Genomic DNA, 17,532 nt, shown 5'->3' with positions numbered 1-17,532 from the left:
GCTGTCGCTAGCAAGTCCTATATATGTAAAGTATCTGGATGATTGTTCTGATTTGTAACAAGTCTTTTATCACCCCAGATCCCCAGACTTCAAAGGAGATTTTTGGTTTTGCAGTAAAGGCAATTTCTCCTCAGGTATGATTGGCATTAGTTTAAGTCTTTTACAGTGTATAGTTGTGATTTTCAATCAGATACTGATGGTGATTTTTTTTTTTCCTGAAATAGATTGATATGAAGAGATATGCTGTGCCCTTGGGTAAGATTTTGTATTGAATATGGTATAATTTAGACCATTAAGATAACATCTTAAGTTTTTATTTAAACTGCAAGTGAAATTAAATACAAGTTAGATTATGTATAAGGAAACTTTAGGGAAATTATTGCTTAGCACATAAGCTTTTACTGAAATCATCACACTCAGGCTGCATGTTTTGAAAAATATAATTTAGGGCTGGAGAGATGGCTTAGTGGTTAAGATGCTTGCCTGTGAAGCCTAAGGACCCATGTTTAAGTCTCCAGGCCCCACATGATGCACAGTGATACAACCATGCAAGGTTACACATGCACACAAGGGTGTGCATGCATTTGGAGTTGGATTGTGATGGTGGAGGCCCTGGTGTGCCAATTCTCCCTCACACACTGTCTCATTTTTTGCATTAAAAACAAGGCAGTCTGTTGGGTTTGCCTCAAAAAAAAAAAAAAAAAAAGTGTGTGTGTATGTGTGAGAGAGAGAAACAGAGATATAGATAGATTTAGGAAATGATGGCTGCTTGATTCTGATCTTAGTTATTAATCTGGATCTTAGCCAGATGTGGTGGTGCATGCCTTTACTCCCAGCACTTGGGAGGCAGGGGTAGGAGTTGCCATGAGTTTGAGGCCACCCTGAGATTACATAGTGAATTCCAGGTCACCTTGAGCTAGAGTGAGACCCTACGTTGAAAAACAAAAACAAAAACAAAACAAAAATAAATAAATCTGGTTGTTGCTTTTGACTGTTGTTAGGAGACTGACAGCACTAGAGGGCTCATGGATTACTGGGTTCTTGTAAGGTGGTATGTTAGATCATCATGAACACAGTTTTAACTTTGTCACATACCTGAAGTGTCCTTAGTTCTTTGTTCTGGCGTTGGTTTGTCTGTCTTAAATATGGTCATTTTGCATTTACAGCTGGCTTGCACTTGCTTACCCTCCATGCATCTCAGTTTAGCACATGCCTTCTGGACAATTATGTTACATTATTTGAAGAACTGTCAAAGTTTTGCAGCCATACAAATGTATACTTCAAAAAAGCTGCACATTCTGCCCTGGAATCCTTCTTGAAACAGGTACTTTGAATTCAATTTTCATTAAAATTTGTATTTTCCACCAAAGAACTAAATTCTGATCTTCTACCTTATGTTTGATGTGTTTGCAACATCAATGCAAGTTGATCCATTAGCTTCTATAGCATTCAGAGCAGAAAGGGTTACATGGTTTGTTGCTGGACTAAGAGAATTCAAAAGTACCAGGCTAGATTAGGTCCGTTAGTCAAAATTGAGGCATGTGTAATGGAACAAAGGTGTATCAGAGAGGAGTTGGAAGGAAGGGTAGGGATGTACTGGTTGCTTTGAGCCAGGGTTTAGGCAACCAGGCCCTAAAAGTCCATCTTGGAAGGTGAGAGCTGATTGCCATGAGAAGATTGATGGGTCTGTGAGATATGACTTTAATGGTGGAGAAAGCTCCCAAGGATATTACAGTCAGTTTCATATTGCTGGTAGAAATCATCCAACCAAGAGCAGCTTGTGGGTAAAAGAGGTTTATTTTGGCTTACAAGCTCTTGGGGAAGCTCCACGATGGCAGGAAAAAATGATGGCATGAGCAGAGGGTGGACATCACCCCCTGGCCCACATAAGGTGGACAACAAGTACAGGAGAGTGTGCCAAACACTAGCAAGGGAGAGCTGGCTTTAACACCCATCAGCCCGCCCCCAACAATATACTACCTTCAGGAGGCGTTAATTTCCAATTGCTATCAGCTGGGGAACCTAGCATCCAGAGCACCTAAGTTTATGGGGGACACCTGAATCAAACCACCACAATCTGCCCCTGGCCTCCATAAACTGATAACCATACGTGATGTAAAATGCAATATGTTCATCCAACTTTAAAAGTCCCCATAGTTTTTATTAATTCCAATGACGTTCATATATCTCCATCATACAAGATCTTTTACCTGAGCCATAATACCAAAAAATCCCCCCCCAAAACCCATAACGGCACAGAATAAACATTCACCCTGCGAAAGATGGCATTGGGCATAGCAAAGAAATATTCAACCAATACACGATTTAAATAAGGCAAACACCAAACTCTAGCTTCAAGTCCAACGACTCTAGTCAGTGACAAGTCTTCAAATTCAGTAATTCTAACCAGCAACAAGTCTCTGGAATTCCAATTCTGTCCCTCCAGTTAGGCTACTCACAGTCCTGGAAAACTTCATCGGGGCCAGCAGCTCTCCTTAGCGGCCATCTAATCGTCCCGACATCTCCACTGGGTCTCCACAGAAATCAACGGTTCATCCTCCTGGCCCCATAGGGTCTCCATATAGCAAACGTGCTTCACATTGCCCATGGCCATTTCCAAAACACAAGACCATGTTGCAAACTCAATATCCCTCTCTTTCCTGCAGTTTGTATACTCCACAATACCAGGTAAGGTGTCAGTTTGTTAATCCAGCAGGGAATAAAGCAGACTTTGAAGAACAGGACACTCCTTGAGTACTCAATCCCCTTCAAAAGAGTCTGCATTCTTCCTGTTGCCCCAGTGTAGGTCAACTGGCCCATCTCAAAGGCTGTAATCCCTCAATTGCAGCTGAACAGGCAGCAGTTCACCCAAAAGATTTTTTTTTTTTTTTTCTGTACCATATCCCTCTGCATACACCAGTTCACTTCTACACAAACCAACCCTGCACTTCTTAGGACACGGGCATAACAGCAAGTTTCTCACATAAACTGCTAGCCGAGTCCAAGCAGTACTCTTTCTTACCTTTATGAGCCAAACTTCACAGTCCATAGTTCTTACTGCATTCAGATCTTTCAACTGTGATCAGAGTAGTCCATCAAGCTATAATTATAGCACTACAAGGTGTCTCTTAGGCCAAGATTTCAAATCCTTACACATTCCTCTTAAACTCAGCTCCAAAGGGCCAAAGCCACACAGTCAGTTGTCTAGCAGCAATCCCACTTTACTGTTGCAGTCAGGTTCACATTGCTTGTAGAAATCACCCAACCAAGAGCAGTTTGTGGGAAAAAGAGGATGTTGGATTGCAGGCTCCAGGGGAAGCTCCACAGTGGCAGGGGACAATGATGGCATGAGCAGAGTGGACATCATCCCCTGGCCCACATTTGACAACAGGAACAGGAAAGTGTGCCAAACACTAGCAAGGGAGAGCTGGCTATAATACCCATAAGCCTGCCCCCAACAATACACCACCTCCAGGAGGGTTTAATTTCCAGTTGCTATCAGCTGAGGTACTTAGCATTCAGAACACCTGAGTTTATAGAGGACAGCTGAAGCAAACCACTACAGATGTCTTGAGTATTCAGAAATGTCTGGAAATATTTGTAGTTCAGAGTAGGTGCCAAGGAGCCAAGTTGCTACACTGGCTGTGATGGAAAATACTGCAGATTCACAGTGAAGGTTTTGTTTGGAGCACTGTTAAAAAAACAGTAAATGGGCTGGAGAGATGGCTTAGAGGTTCACGCATTTGCCTGCAAAGCCAGAGCATCCCGGTTTGACTGTTCAGGACCCACATAAGCCAGGTGTACAAGGGGGCTCATGCATCTGGAGTTTGTTTGTAGTGGCTGGAGGCTCTGGCATGCCCATTCTCGTTTTTTTCTTCTCTCTCTGCTGCTTTCTCCCTCTCAAATAAAAATATATTAAAACAACTGAGTAAGTAATACTTAAATTCACATGCTTGTTTATGAAACCTGTGTGAACTTTAGTACAAACATTATTGGCTTGAGATTCATGTTTTGATATATGTAAGGGAAGGAAAGACAGCATTGTTAATATTTGACCAGCTCCAGGAAACTAAAAATAGATGCACTGTGTCCCTGTCTTCCACATGCTAAACTTCTTAGTATTCAACTGCTGTTCTCAGCATCTTCTTGATTTATATGGCCTATCTAAATTAAATCAAGATGAGGTCAACCACTTAAGTAGACCTATAACAAGTATGGAGATCCAAGCAGTTATTAAAAAAAAAAAATCTCCCAATTGAAAAAAGGCCAGGTCCAGATGGATTACTGGTGAATTTTACCAGACCTTCAAGAAAGAACTAACACCAATGCTTCTTAAACTGTTCCATAAAATAGAAAAGTCCTTCTATGTAGCAGCATCATACTGATAGCAAAATCCCACAAAGATAGACCAAAAAAAGAAAATTACAGCCCAATCTTCCTCATGAACATAGATGCCTAAAAATAATCAACAAAATATTGGCAAACAGAATACAAGAATATATCAGAAAGATCATTCACCCTAACCTAGAAGGCTTTTTCCCAGAGATGCAGGGATGGCTCAACATACACAAGTTGATAAATGTAATACATTATATAAGTGGACTGAAGGGGAAAAAAAAATCACATGATCATCTCATTAGATGCAGAAAAAGTATTTGACAAAATCTAACATCCCTTCATGATAAAAGTCTTACAGAGACTGAGAATAGAAGGAACAAATCTCAACATAACAAAAGCTATTTATGACAAACCTACAGCCAACATAATACTAAGTGGGGAAAAACTGGAAGCTTTTCCACTAAAATCAGGAACAAGACAAGGGTGTCCACTGTCCCCACTTTTATTTAATATAGTACTGGAAGTCTTAGCTATAGCAGTAAGGCAAGAGACACACATAAGAAGGATACAAATTGGAAAGGAAGGGACCAAATTATTGTTTGCAGCTAATATGATTGTATATATAAAGGACCCTAAAGACTACCAGCAAACTGTTAGAGGTGATAAACACTTTTAGCAATGAAGCAGGATATAAAATAAATACACAGAAATCAGTAGCCTTCCTATATGGTAACAACCAACACACAGAGGATGAAATCAGAGAATCTTTCCCATTCACAATTGCATCAAAAAAAAAAAAATAAGTAAATAAATAAAGTACCTTGTAATAAACCTAACCAAGGAAGTGAAGGATGTCTACAATGAAAACTTTACAACATTTTAGCGGGAAATTGCAGAAGGCACTAGGAAATGATTTTTTTTTTTGTTTTTTCCTTTTTTAAAATTTATTTTATTTTTATTTATTTGATACAGGAAGAGGGGAGAGAGAATGGGCACACTAGGGGCTCTAGTTGCTGTAAATGAACTCCAGGCACATGACTACCTTGTGCATCTTGATTATGTGGATCCTGGCAAATTGAACCTGGGTCCTTTGGCTTTGTAGGCAAGTGCCTTTACTGCTAAGCTATCTCTTCAGCATAGTTCAAGGCCATTTTTAAATTTTTTGAGGCAATCCCCAACGAACTGATTCTTTTTTTAATTTTTTATTTTTATTAAATGTGGGCAAGAAAGAGAGAGCAAGTGTGGGGGGTGGGGAACAACTGGTGCACCAAGGCCTCTAGCCACTGTAATGAAATTCCATATGTGTGCAACACCTTTGGCCCATGTGAGACCTTGTGTGCATCCATTATGTCGTGTTTATGGCTTATGTGGGATCTGAAGGGCACTTTGGCTTTGCATGCAAGTGCCTTAATTGCTAAGCTGTCTCTCCAGCCCTCTTTTATTTTTTTACAACCTTCATATTCTTTGCATGATATTTCTGACTTCATATGGACATTCTAATTCATAGATTTAAGTATTTTTGATTTAAGGTTTTGATTGCTGTAGTGCCTATTTCATTGTAGGGAAATCTTTCTCTCCTGAATTTGTTGGGGTGGGGGGAGGCAGAGAGAGACAGAGACAGATAGAGATAGAGTGAGTATAGGTGTGCCAGGACCTCATGCTGTTGCAAATGATTCACACATGCATGCATCACTTTGTGCATCTGTCTTTGTATGGGTGCTTTGGAATTAAACCTGGGTCAAACCCAGGGTGACAGGCTTTACAAGTAAGCACCTTTAACCACTGAGCAATCTTCCCAGCCCAGTTTATCCTTTGTTTTAATTTTTAGATGTTTTTATTTATTTATTTTTTGCAAGTAGAGGGGGAGAGAAAATGAGATTGCCAGGGCCTTCAGTCACTGCAAAGAAACTCCAGATGCATGTGCCACTTTGTAGGTACTGGGGATTCAGACCTGTGTCATTAGGCTTTGCATGCAAGTGCCTCAACTGCCGAGCCATCTCTCCAGCCCAGTTTATTCTTTTTTTGTGTTTTTTTTTTTTTTTTTTTTTTGAGGTAAGGTCTCGTTGTAGCCCAGGCTGACCTGTAATTCACCTTGTAGATGATTTTTTTCTCTTCCTATACTTAAGTAATTTCATTTGAAGCTTAGTTTAAAAAAGAAGAAAAGGGGATGGAGAGATGGCTCAGCAGTTAAAGGTACTTGTCTGCAAAGCTTGATGGCCCCAGTTCAGTTCCCTATTACCTATGTAAAGCCAGATGTACAAAGTAGCACATGGGTCTGTAGTTTGTTTATAGCAGCAGGAGGCCCTGATGCGTCCATCTCTCCCCCCACCAGCTGAAATATTTTTTAAAATAGAAGAATAAACAAGATGCCCTGTTTTTCTGATTATAAGTTTTAACCTATTTGTTGCTATTACTTGTTTAATTGGCCACAGGACTGTTATGAAGAATTAGTAATACCTTGTTTGCTTTCTGGGTGACATGGGATTTAAAAACTACTTTATCTGCTTCATCAGATAGCCTTTATTCAAAGCCTATTTGTGTGTCTGTATGTATGTGCATGTGCAGACTTCATCCCACTTTTTTTCAGGTCTTTTCTTTCTTTAGGAAAAATATGTCATATAGTGTTGGCTTGCTTAAGAGATTATTTTTTCTGAACTTGATAGAGACTAAGAAAATTGAAGCAAAAGTTTTTTTTTTTTTTTAAATGTGTTATTTATTTATTAGTTAGAGAGGAAGAAGCAGAGAGAAAGGGAGAATGGGCACACCAGGGCCTTCCTTCCCACTGCAAATGAACTCCAGATGCATGTACCAACTTGTGTATCTGGCTTACGTGGGTTCTAGGGAATTGAACCAGGGTCCTTAGGCTTTGCAGACAAACACCTTAACCGCTAACCCATTTCCCCAGCCGGAAGCAAAGGGTTTTTATGAGTAAAAGCAATTGAGTATAGCTGTAATAGCATGGTAATAGTACATAAACAATTGTATTGTTTTCATACTTGTTTAAATACTTTCGTTTTGGTATTAAATATTAACTAAAAAATGAATGTAATACAATTACAGATTTCTGTTATGGTGGCAAAAGATGCAGAGTGTCATAAGAATAAGCTCCAGTATTTTATGGAACAGTTCTATGGAATCATCAGAAATGTGGATTCAAGCAACAAGGAGTTATCCATTGCCATTCGTGGATATGGACTATTTGCAGGAGTATGATCCTTAATTTACTATATTTTGGGTTTTTTTCAAGGTAGGGTCTCACTCTAGCGCAGGTAGACCTGGAACTCACTCTGTGATACTAGGGTGGCCTTGAACTCACATTGAGCCTCTTACCTCTGCCTCTTGAGTGCTGGGATTAAAGGCATGCATCACCACGTCTCGTTTATTCTGGATTTTACTTGAGTATTTAAAGGAATATAACATATTGAATCTTTGAATAGCATGTCATGCATGTGACAGTGTTATTGTCATTTACTTTAATAGTTGAGTTTTCAGTGTTCACTCGGTACTGCATTATGCATTATCTTAAATTCTTTTTTTTTTTTTTTTTTTGGTTTTTAGAGGTAGGGTCTCACTCTGGGCCAGGCTGACCTGGAATTAACTCTGTCATCTCAGGGTGGCCTTGAACTCATGGCAATCCTCCTACCTCTACCTCCCGAGTGCTGGGATTAAAGGCGTGCGCCACCATGCCTGGCCATTATCTTAAATTCTTATAATTCTTCTGCAAGTTGAGTCTTTTTTATGCACAAGGAAATAAGACATAGAGAAATTAGGTAGCTTATCAAAAGACACAATTGATAGCAATAATACATAAATCTGAGTTGATAATAGTGCTACATGCTTATAATCCTAGCCCTGGGAGGTTAAGGCAGGAGAATTTAGAGTTTTGAGGCCAGCCTGAGCCATTGAAACAGCATTTAGAATAAGTTAACAATCAAGTAATGCTCTGAACTGTGACTCATCATTTGAAACTGAAGTTCCATACTAAAATACATATGAAGTCACCAGCTAGTTCATCAATCTTGCTCTTAGTTTTTTTTTTTCTCTTAGTTTTTTTTTTATATGCAATGTTAGAATTAGTGGATTAATAAATAACACAGAATTTTGATAAAGTTTTCCAAGATTCTAATTTTCTTAATTTGATCTTGAGAATCTTTCTATAAAAGTGCTGTCTTTGGGCTGGAGAGATGGCTTAGCGGTTAAGTGCTTGCCTGTGAAGCCTAAGGACCCCGGTTCGAGGCTCGGTTCCCCAGGTCCCACGTTAGCCAGATGCATAAGGGGGCGTACGCGTCTGGAGTTCGTTTGCAGAGGCTGGAAGCCCTGGCGCGCCCATTCTCTCTCTCTCTCTCTCTCTATCTGTCTTTCTCTCTGTGTCTGTCGCTCTCAAATAAATTAAAAAAAATAGAATAAAAAATAAATAAATAAAGGTGTGAGCCACCATGCCTGGCTATTCATTAAAAAAAAAAAAAAGTGCTGTCTTTGTGGTCTTCAACAGTACTGTTTAACAGATATAAAGTGGAAGCTGTGCAATTTTACATTTTCTAATAAACATAAAACAATAGGCTGAGAATGGCAAGACGCTTTTTCAACAAACAAAACCACCCCATAAATCCAAGTGTGAGGAGTAGAAACCCTTTGCTTATAAACTAAAACTATAGTTGATTTCACATACTATTTTAGAAGGAGAAGTTCTTTCAACAAGAAGATATATTTTAGAGTACTAGCTGGGTGTGGTGGTTCATACAGAGGCAGGAGGATTGCCACAAGTTTGAAGGCAATATGAGCTCTATAGTAAGATCCTGTCCCCCCTCCCAAAAACCCAAAAAGAAAGATACTTGACTCTAGTTGTTTCTCTCTTAGTGGATCTCTGTAACTTCTTTATAAACAAAATAACTCCTTGTTTTTCTTCCTACAGTTCTGTTTGTATCTTCCTCTTCCATCCTCTTTGTCTTTCTTATTTTCATCTCCATTTGCCACTGTCAGGCTACTTTACATATCCCTACACAGAAACGGTATATGAATACAGTGTGTTAGTGTATTCTAGCCATGTTTGTCAATTTCTTTCTGGGGTGGCTAGCTTCTTGGGGCCAATAAATGCAAGGGATGTGCCATCTAAAGACTACCTAGAACATAGTTAATAGTTGAGAAACGTTCTATATATGAATAAATATTTAGAATGGGATTACAAAGTACTATGAAAAACATCTTACACGATACTGTATTTTACATATTTAAACAAGTCAATGGCTTGCTAATATTGTTTGTAATGTTTATAATCACATGGTTTAACCTGACATAGTTAGTATGTTTGCTTTAACATTGATGAGATTAAAGCTTCTGTTTTATCTTTTCTAAAGCCTTGCAAGGTTATAAATGCAAAAGATGTTGACTTCATGTATGTTGAGCTCATTCAGCGCTGCAAGCAGATGTTCCTCATGCAGACAGATAATGCGGATGACCATGTTTATCAGATGCCATGTTTCCTCCAGTCCATTGCAAGTGTTTTGCTTTACCTTGACACAGTAAGTAAAGTAATTAAACTGAGCACAATTTAAGTATTTAATCTCCTTAAGGAGTGTGAGTCATATGATAGTGCATTTTGTGTAGGATTACAATAAACCATGATAATTCCCTCCCCTCCCCCACTTTGCCCTTCACAAATCTACTCTCCCTCATATCCCCGACCTTTTAAAAATTGTACACCTTAAAAAGGTGAATTTAATTTCTACTTTAAGTATGCTTAGACTTATAAGATCCAGAAAGTTTGGGGCTGGAGAGATGGCTTAGCGGTTAAGTGCTTGCCTGAGAAGCCTAAGGACCCTGGTTCAAGGCTTGATTCCCCAGGACCCATGTTAGCCAGATGCACAAGGGGCACACGCGTCTGGAGTTCATTTGCAGTAGCTGGAGTCCCTGGCGCGCCCATTCTCTCTCTCTCTCTCTCTCTCTCTCAGAGATCTCTCTGTCTCTGTTGCTCTCAAATAAATAAAATAAATAAAAAACAAAAAATAACAATAAAGGTATGTGCCACCATACCTGGCCTGGATAGATTAAAAAAAAAAAATCCAGAATGTTTGAATCCTTGACCACTATAGGTGAGTGCTTCCAGAAGCACCTAGGATTCATTAGATTCTAAATTCATTTTTGGTCCTTACCTGTTCAGAAATAACATAGTAAAAATAGATATTTTACTATTGTCAATTTTTTTTTTATTAACATTTTCCATGATTATAAAATATATCCCATGGTAATTCCCTCCCTCCCCACCCCCATACTTTCCCATTTGAAATTCCATTCTCCATCATATTACCTCCCCATTACAATCATTATAATTACATATATACAATATCAATCTATTAAATATCCTCCTTCCTTCCTTTCTGTACCCTTTTATTGTCAAATTTTTTGTGGTACCCATATTCTCAGACAATTTTACTTAGGTTTATTTTAGGCAGTCACATTAATAAGTGTTAAATTTAGTAGAATAGCTAACAAGCCAATTAAAAAAATATTTAATTATTTGTGTGAGAGAGAAGGAGACACAGAATGAGGCAGGTGAGGAAGAAAGAGTGAGAGAATGAATGGGCATACAAGGGCCTGTAGCCACTGCAGATGAACCCCAGATGCAAGTGCCGCCTTACATATCTGGCTTTATTTGGGTTTTGGAAAATCAAACCCAGATCTGTAGGTTTTGCAGGCAAGTGCCTTAACTGCTGAGCCATCTCTCCAGCCCAATTCTTTTTTGTAGGGAGGGTCTTACTCTAGCCCAGGCTGAACTGGAATTCACTCTGTATGTAGCCCATGCTGGTCTTAAATCCATGGGTGGGAGTATAGATGTCAGCACAAGCCATTTTTTTATTTACTTGCATCCAATTCAGTTTTAATTATGTTGGATATGTATGTTATTCTTTATTTATTTGCTGCTCTAATTTGGAGTTTGCTTTCCATTTCTCATAGGTTCCTGAGGCATATACTCCAGTTCTAGAACATCTTATGGTGGCACAAATAGATAGTTTCCCACAGTATAGTCCCAAAATGCAGTTGGTGTGCTGTAAGACCATAGTGAAAGTTTTCCTAGCCCTAGCAGAAAAAGGACCAGTTCTCTGGAATTGCATTGGTACTGTGGGTAAGCTTGACCTTCAGTTTTGTTGTTATAATGAATGCTGAATATTTAACATGTTATTTGATATAGTTAAATAAAATCTGGTTTTCAGTTTTTTTCCCTGTATATTTAGTGTTATTTAGAGAACACCTGAAATTTGGGTGAATGAAATTTTTTTTTTTTTTTTTTTTGAGATAGGGTCTCACTCTAGCCTAGGCTGATGTGGAATTTACTATGTAGTCTCAGGCTGGCCTTGAACTGATGGTGATTCTTCTACTTTTGCATCCTGAGTGCTGGGATTAAATGTATGCACCACCACACCCAGCTTTTGTTCTCTCCAGCCCCTGAAAATCCTTTAAAAAAAAAAAAAAAAAAAAAATATATATATATATATATATATATATATTTATTTTCAAGGTAAGGTCTTGCTTTAGCCCAGGCTGACCTGGAACTCACTATGTAGTCTCAGGCTGGCCTTGAACTCACAGTGGTCCTCTTGCCTCTGCTTCCTGAGTCCTAGGATTAAAGGTATGTACCACCACCACTATCTGAAAACTATTTGTATTTATTTATTTGCAAGTAGAAAGTGGGGTGGGGGAAGAGATAGAGAGACAGAGAGAGAGAGAGAAAATGAGCATGCTAGGACCTCTTACTGCTGCAAATGAACTCGAGATTAATGCATCACTTTGCATCTGGCTTTACATGGGTACTTGGGAATCAAAACTGACTTGTTAGGCTTTGCAAGCAAGTGCTTTTAACCACTGAGCCATTTCGACCCAGCCTCCAAATCCTCCTTTTTTTTTTTTTGTTTGGGTCAAGGTCTCACTATGCAGCTTGGGCTGGCCTTAAACTCAATCCTTCTGCTTCTTCCTCTCAAATACTTCCTCTCAAATACTAGGATTATAGTTAGATGTTGCTACATTCAGCTTAGATTCTGAATCTTAGTAGTTCAAACTTTAAAAACACAGATGTTAACAAATTTCCAAAAGAAGGCAAGAGGTAAAGTTAGGAGTTTTAAAAATGTATTGTTGGGCTTGAGGGATGGCTTAGTGGTTAAGTCGTTTTCCTGCAAAGCCAAAGGACCCAGGTTTGATTCCCTAGGGCTCACGTTAGCCAGGTGCACTAGGGGGAGCATGCGTCTGGAGTTCATTTGCAGTCGCTGGGGTCCCTGGCATGCTCATTCTCTTGTCTCTCTCCCTCTCCTTTCTCTGGCAAATAAATACATAAGTAACAATTTAAAAATGTATTTTTATTTTTTTGCATGTATGTATATGTAGTGTGTGTGTGTGTGTGTGTGTGTGTGTGTGTGTGTGTGTGTGTGTGGTAAATGCATATGCTTGTGCAAACAGGGAAGAGAACTTTGGGCATCCTCCTTTCTCACTCTGTCGTGTGTTTCTGTGAAACAGAGTCTCTTGCTGAACCTGGAGCTGCTGATTTTTTTAAGTCAGATTGGCTGACCAGTGGGCCACAGCTATTCTGTAGTCTCTGCCCCACCAAAGGATTTGGATTGTAGGTGTGCATGGTCATGCCCAGCTGTTTATGTGGGGGGATTGTACTCAGGGTGAATCATCAGGCCTTCTTGTTTGTGCTGTAGGTGCTCTTACCTGTGGAACCATCTCCTTAGCCCATGATTTATTTATTTTTTAAAAATATTTTTATTTAGTTATTTATTTGACAGAGGAAGAGAGAGAGAATGAATGGACACGCCAGGGCCTCCAGCCACTGCAAACAAACTCTAGATGTGTGTGTTCCCTTGTACATCTGGTGAACGTGGGCTGTGGGGAATCGAACCTGGGTCCTTTGGTTTTGCAGGCAAATGCCTTAACCGCTAAGCCATCCCTCCAGTCCCATGATTTATTTTGTTTGTTTGTTTGAAGCATAGTCTCATTGTAGCTCAGACTAGCCCTGAACCCTTGGTGGTCCTTTTACCTCACTCAACCTCTTGAGTGTGTTTGTCACCATGCCCAGCTGTTTCCATGATTGTTTTTTTGAGGGGGTTGGTTTGAGGTAGGGTGTTGTTCTAGTCCAGGCTGACCTGACCTGGAATTCACTATGTAGTCTCAGGCCAGCCTTGAACTCACAGCAATCCTTCTACCTCTGCCTCCTGAGTGCTGGGATTAAAGTTGTGCACCACTGTGCCCAGTGATTGTTGTTTTTATTGAGTGATTATATTTCTTCATTTTTCTTTTTTTTTTTTCAGTGCATCAAGGACTAATCAGAATATGTTCTAAACCTGTGGTCTTTCAAAAGGTAAATTCTGAATGCTTCTTATCACTGGAAGTTAGAATTGTTGCTAAGGTTTTAGTACATAAATAAATAAAAGTGGTCATTCTTAGTTATTAGCTGTGCCTTACTTTTGTTTGACACAGGGTCCCATGTTTCCGAGGCTCAAACTTAAACTTCTTATGTAGTCAAGAATGACCTTAAATTCCAGATTCTCCTGCTTCCACCTCCCAAGTGTGGGATTACAGGCATGTGCCTCTATGCCCAGTGTATGTAGTGCTGGAGATTGAACCCAGGGTACTCTTATCAATTTAGCTATGTGTCTAGCCCAGCCATGTCTTGCATTTGAAGTGTCATACATAATACTTCTATTTTGTTATATGAATATGCTTCTCTTCAAGTATGAAACTAAAGCATTACTTTACTATTCAATGCAGTTTTACTAAAGTTTTATCTCTTGAAAGTCTAGGAGAAAATATATAAGTGTGTTAATGGTAGTCAAATCCTATTTACTAGAAGTTACAGGAAAGAGAATGAGATGAGAGATTAGACTATGTAAGAAAAAAATGATTAGCTGGGCGTGGTGATGCATGCCTTTAATCCCAGCACTCATGAGGCAGGGGGTTGCCGTGAGTTCAGGGCCCACCCTGAGACTATGTAGTGAATTCCAGGTCAGCCTGAGCTAGAGTGAGACACTTCCTCAAAAAACAAAAAAACAAAAAAGAGATGATTTATAGTACATTTGGTAGATACTGTGTCAAAATACTTGCTGTCTGTAGTCTTAGAAGAGTCATCCTTTTAGCTTTCTTCTATTAAGTTTCTATACTATCAGTCCGTTGTATAGTTTCTTGTTGTTATTTTAGTTTAGGAAATTTTGAAAATCATTATTCTGGCAGCAGCTGCTTTTGTGTACCCATCAGTCAATATTGGGATGATGTCTTTCTGGCCAGGATGCTGTATCTGAATCTGAAGACCGTCGAGCCTCAGGGGAGGTTAGAACTGGCAAGTGGAAAGTACCCACCTATAAAGACTATGTGGATCTTTTTCTACACCTCCTGACCTGTGACCAGATGATGGTAAAGTTTACAAATATTATCATTATTTTTAAAGATATTTTTGTTCATTTTTTATTTATTTTTTATTTGAGAGCACAGACACAGGGAGAAAGACAGATAGAGGGAGAGAGAAAGAACGGACACGCCAGGGCTTCCAGCCACTGCAAACGAACTCCAGACGCGTGCGCCCCCTTGTGCATCTGGCTAATGTGGGACCTGGGGAACCGAGCCTCAAACCGGGGTCCTTAGGCTTCACAGGCAAGTGCTTAACTGCTAAGCCATCTCTCCAGCCCACAGATATTATTTTTTAACAATATTTTTATTTATTTATTTGACAGGAAAGAGGGAGGGAGAGAAGGAAGAAGGGAGGGAGAGAGGGAGAGAGAATGGACACATCAAGGCCTCTAGCCCCTGCAAACGAACTCCAGATGTGTGTGTCCCCTTGTGCATCTGGCTAATGTGGGTGCTGGGGAATTGACCCTGGGTCCTTTGGCTTTGCAGGCAAATACCTTAACTACTAAGCCATCCCTCCAGCTCAAGTTTATATATATTCTTCTTTTTAAGATAAATTTATTTTTTATTGACAACTTCTATGAGTGTAAACAATATCCCATGGTAATTCCCTCCCTCCCCCCAATAAATATTCTTAAAGATTTATTTTATTACTCATTGGTAAATGTGTAGTGTGTGTGTATTCATGTGAAGGTGGATGTGCACATGCCACAGTGCAAGTGTGGAGGTCAGAGGACAACTTTTAAGTTAGTCCTTGCCTGTCTACCTTATTTAAGGCAAGATTTTTCCATCTGGATTCTTGCTATATTGTTCTTTGTGGACTTGTCACACCTTTAAACCCAACGCTCAAGGATTGCCATGAGTTTGAGACCAGCCTGGGGCTGCAAAGTGAGTTGCAGGTCATTCTGGGCTGGAGTGAAACTGTACCTTGGGGAAAAGAAAACCCTCTAAAATAAGAAGCTCTTATTCTAGGCCATTTAATGCTTCATTAAAGTATGTATTTAAATAATAGCCACCATCAGGCTTAAACTAGAAACTCAAGAAATGTCTTCTAGTAATGTTATTAGACAGGAGGCATTATTCTAATATTAGTGAGACAAGTAATAGCTCCACGCCAATTTAGCTCCTTAAATGAATTGGACTTATTGTCATATTCAGCAAACTGAGGGGCTGGAGCATAACATAATGAGCATGGTGGGAGAGAGAGAATGAGAGAAACATACTCATACATGTATTTGTTTATATATATGTAATTCAAATTAGTTAAGTAATGCTTTGATAAGATTTGACCTGTAACTTCTCATTCACTACTGTGGTAGTTTGATTCAGGTATCTCCTATTCACATGTGTTCTGAATGCTTGATCCCCAGCTGATGGTAGTTTGGGAGTTGGAACTTTGCTAGAGGTGTATTGTTTGAGGTGGGCTTATCGGTGTTATAGCCAGCTTTCCCTTGTCAGTGATCGGTATACTCTCCTGTTGCTGTTGTCTACCTGATGTTGGCCAGACAATGATGTCCAGACTCTGCTTATGCCATTTGTTTCCTTCCCCCTGCCATCATGGAGCTTCCTCTCAAGTGTATAAGCCATAATAAACTCTTTCTTCCCACAGGCTGCTGGTCAAGTGCTGTGTGCCAGCAACGAGAAGCTAACTGCAACAAAATAGCATCGTAGGAGATAATAGCAACCAAGCGATAAATAGCAACAAATAGCAACCAAGGGGAAGTGGATGCATATGAAGGAGAAATGGACTTTCTATGTCAGGAGGAACACATTAACTCAGACAGTGAAGCTAACTGACTTGTAGCTTTGGATTTTTGGAACTGATTTGCTAGAGGAATGTGGAAAGATTTAAAACTTTGGTCTAAGAGATGTCTTGCAGTGCTGATGGCAGGGTTTCATGGACTATTCTGGTCAGAATTGAAAGACCTGAATGCAATAAGAACTGTGAATGTATGGTTTGGCCTATGAGGGGAAGAACTTTGTTAGGATTGGTCTAGAAGCATCTGTGTGAAAGGCTTGCTATAGTCTGCCTGGTTTGTGTTCTGAGACCTTTTGGAAGTTTGTGTTGTGTAGAAATCAACTGGTGTGAGTAGATGAATATGGCAAAGAAAGAAATAAACTCTTAGGGCTAAAGACAAACAGCTCAGTTCACCTGCAGTTGTTTTCAAGATTTCAGCCATTGAGATAGGCCCAGCTGATCAGGACAGCAGGAAGAATGTTGATTCTTTTGAAAGGGGTCTGAATGTTGAAGGAATGTCCTGCTCTTCAACATTGGATTTATTCCCCTCTGGACTAAGAAGTTGGTAGTCTGCCTGGTACTATGGAATATAACAAATGCAGGAAAGAGAGTCATTGGATTTTCAACATGTTTTTTTTTTTTGCAAATGGTCATGGGCAATGTAAGGCAGGGTTATTGAGATTGCTGCGTGGAGGCTTGATCAAGCCATGAGGATGAACCATGAGTTATAGGAGAGACCATAGGAATTTTTTAAATGCCAGGCTGTGAGACTGCCACCAAGGAGAGCTGCTGACTTGGGATGCCTTGTTCCCCAGGCTGTGAGCCCAGCTGGAGGGGTGGAATTTGAACTTCACAGTCTGGGCATTGCTTCTAGTTGTCAGACTTGGAACTATAGAATTTAGTTTGCCCTGTTGTTTTAAATCTTGTATTCTTTCAATTTTTTTTTTTGCTATGCCCAATGTCATATTTTTGATTTTTATTATTTTTCTTTTATATTTATATTTATTTGCAGGGGGAAAGAGAGAGAAAATGAGAGTGTCAGGGTCTCTTGCCACTGCAAACACATTTCA

At 39.6% G+C, this 17,532-nt stretch overlaps 1 protein-coding gene across 1 annotated transcript in view; it reads left to right on the top strand.

The window, feature by feature from the left end:
• Prkdc (protein kinase, DNA-activated, catalytic subunit) overlaps nt 1–17,532 on the top strand; it is a 263,909-nt gene that overhangs the window by 14,535 nt on the left and 231,842 nt on the right. Inside the window, exons 7-14 of the mRNA XM_045144399.1 lie at nt 79–134; nt 225–255; nt 1,167–1,324; nt 7,399–7,545; nt 9,693–9,857; nt 11,290–11,458; nt 13,635–13,684; nt 14,608–14,733. Coding sequence (XP_045000334.1) covers nt 79–134; nt 225–255; nt 1,167–1,324; nt 7,399–7,545; nt 9,693–9,857; nt 11,290–11,458; nt 13,635–13,684; nt 14,608–14,733 — 902 coding nt within the window. The remainder of the gene's footprint in view (nt 1–78; nt 135–224; nt 256–1,166; nt 1,325–7,398; nt 7,546–9,692; nt 9,858–11,289; nt 11,459–13,634; nt 13,685–14,607; nt 14,734–17,532) is intronic.

This window comes from Jaculus jaculus, chromosome 2, assembly GCF_020740685.1.
Source record: "Jaculus jaculus isolate mJacJac1 chromosome 2, mJacJac1.mat.Y.cur, whole genome shotgun sequence".
Classification (NCBI taxonomy): Eukaryota; Metazoa; Chordata; class Mammalia; order Rodentia; family Dipodidae; genus Jaculus; species Jaculus jaculus.
The sequence above is the reverse complement of the archived record's forward strand: the minus strand, read 5'-3'. Positions and strand labels throughout refer to the sequence as shown.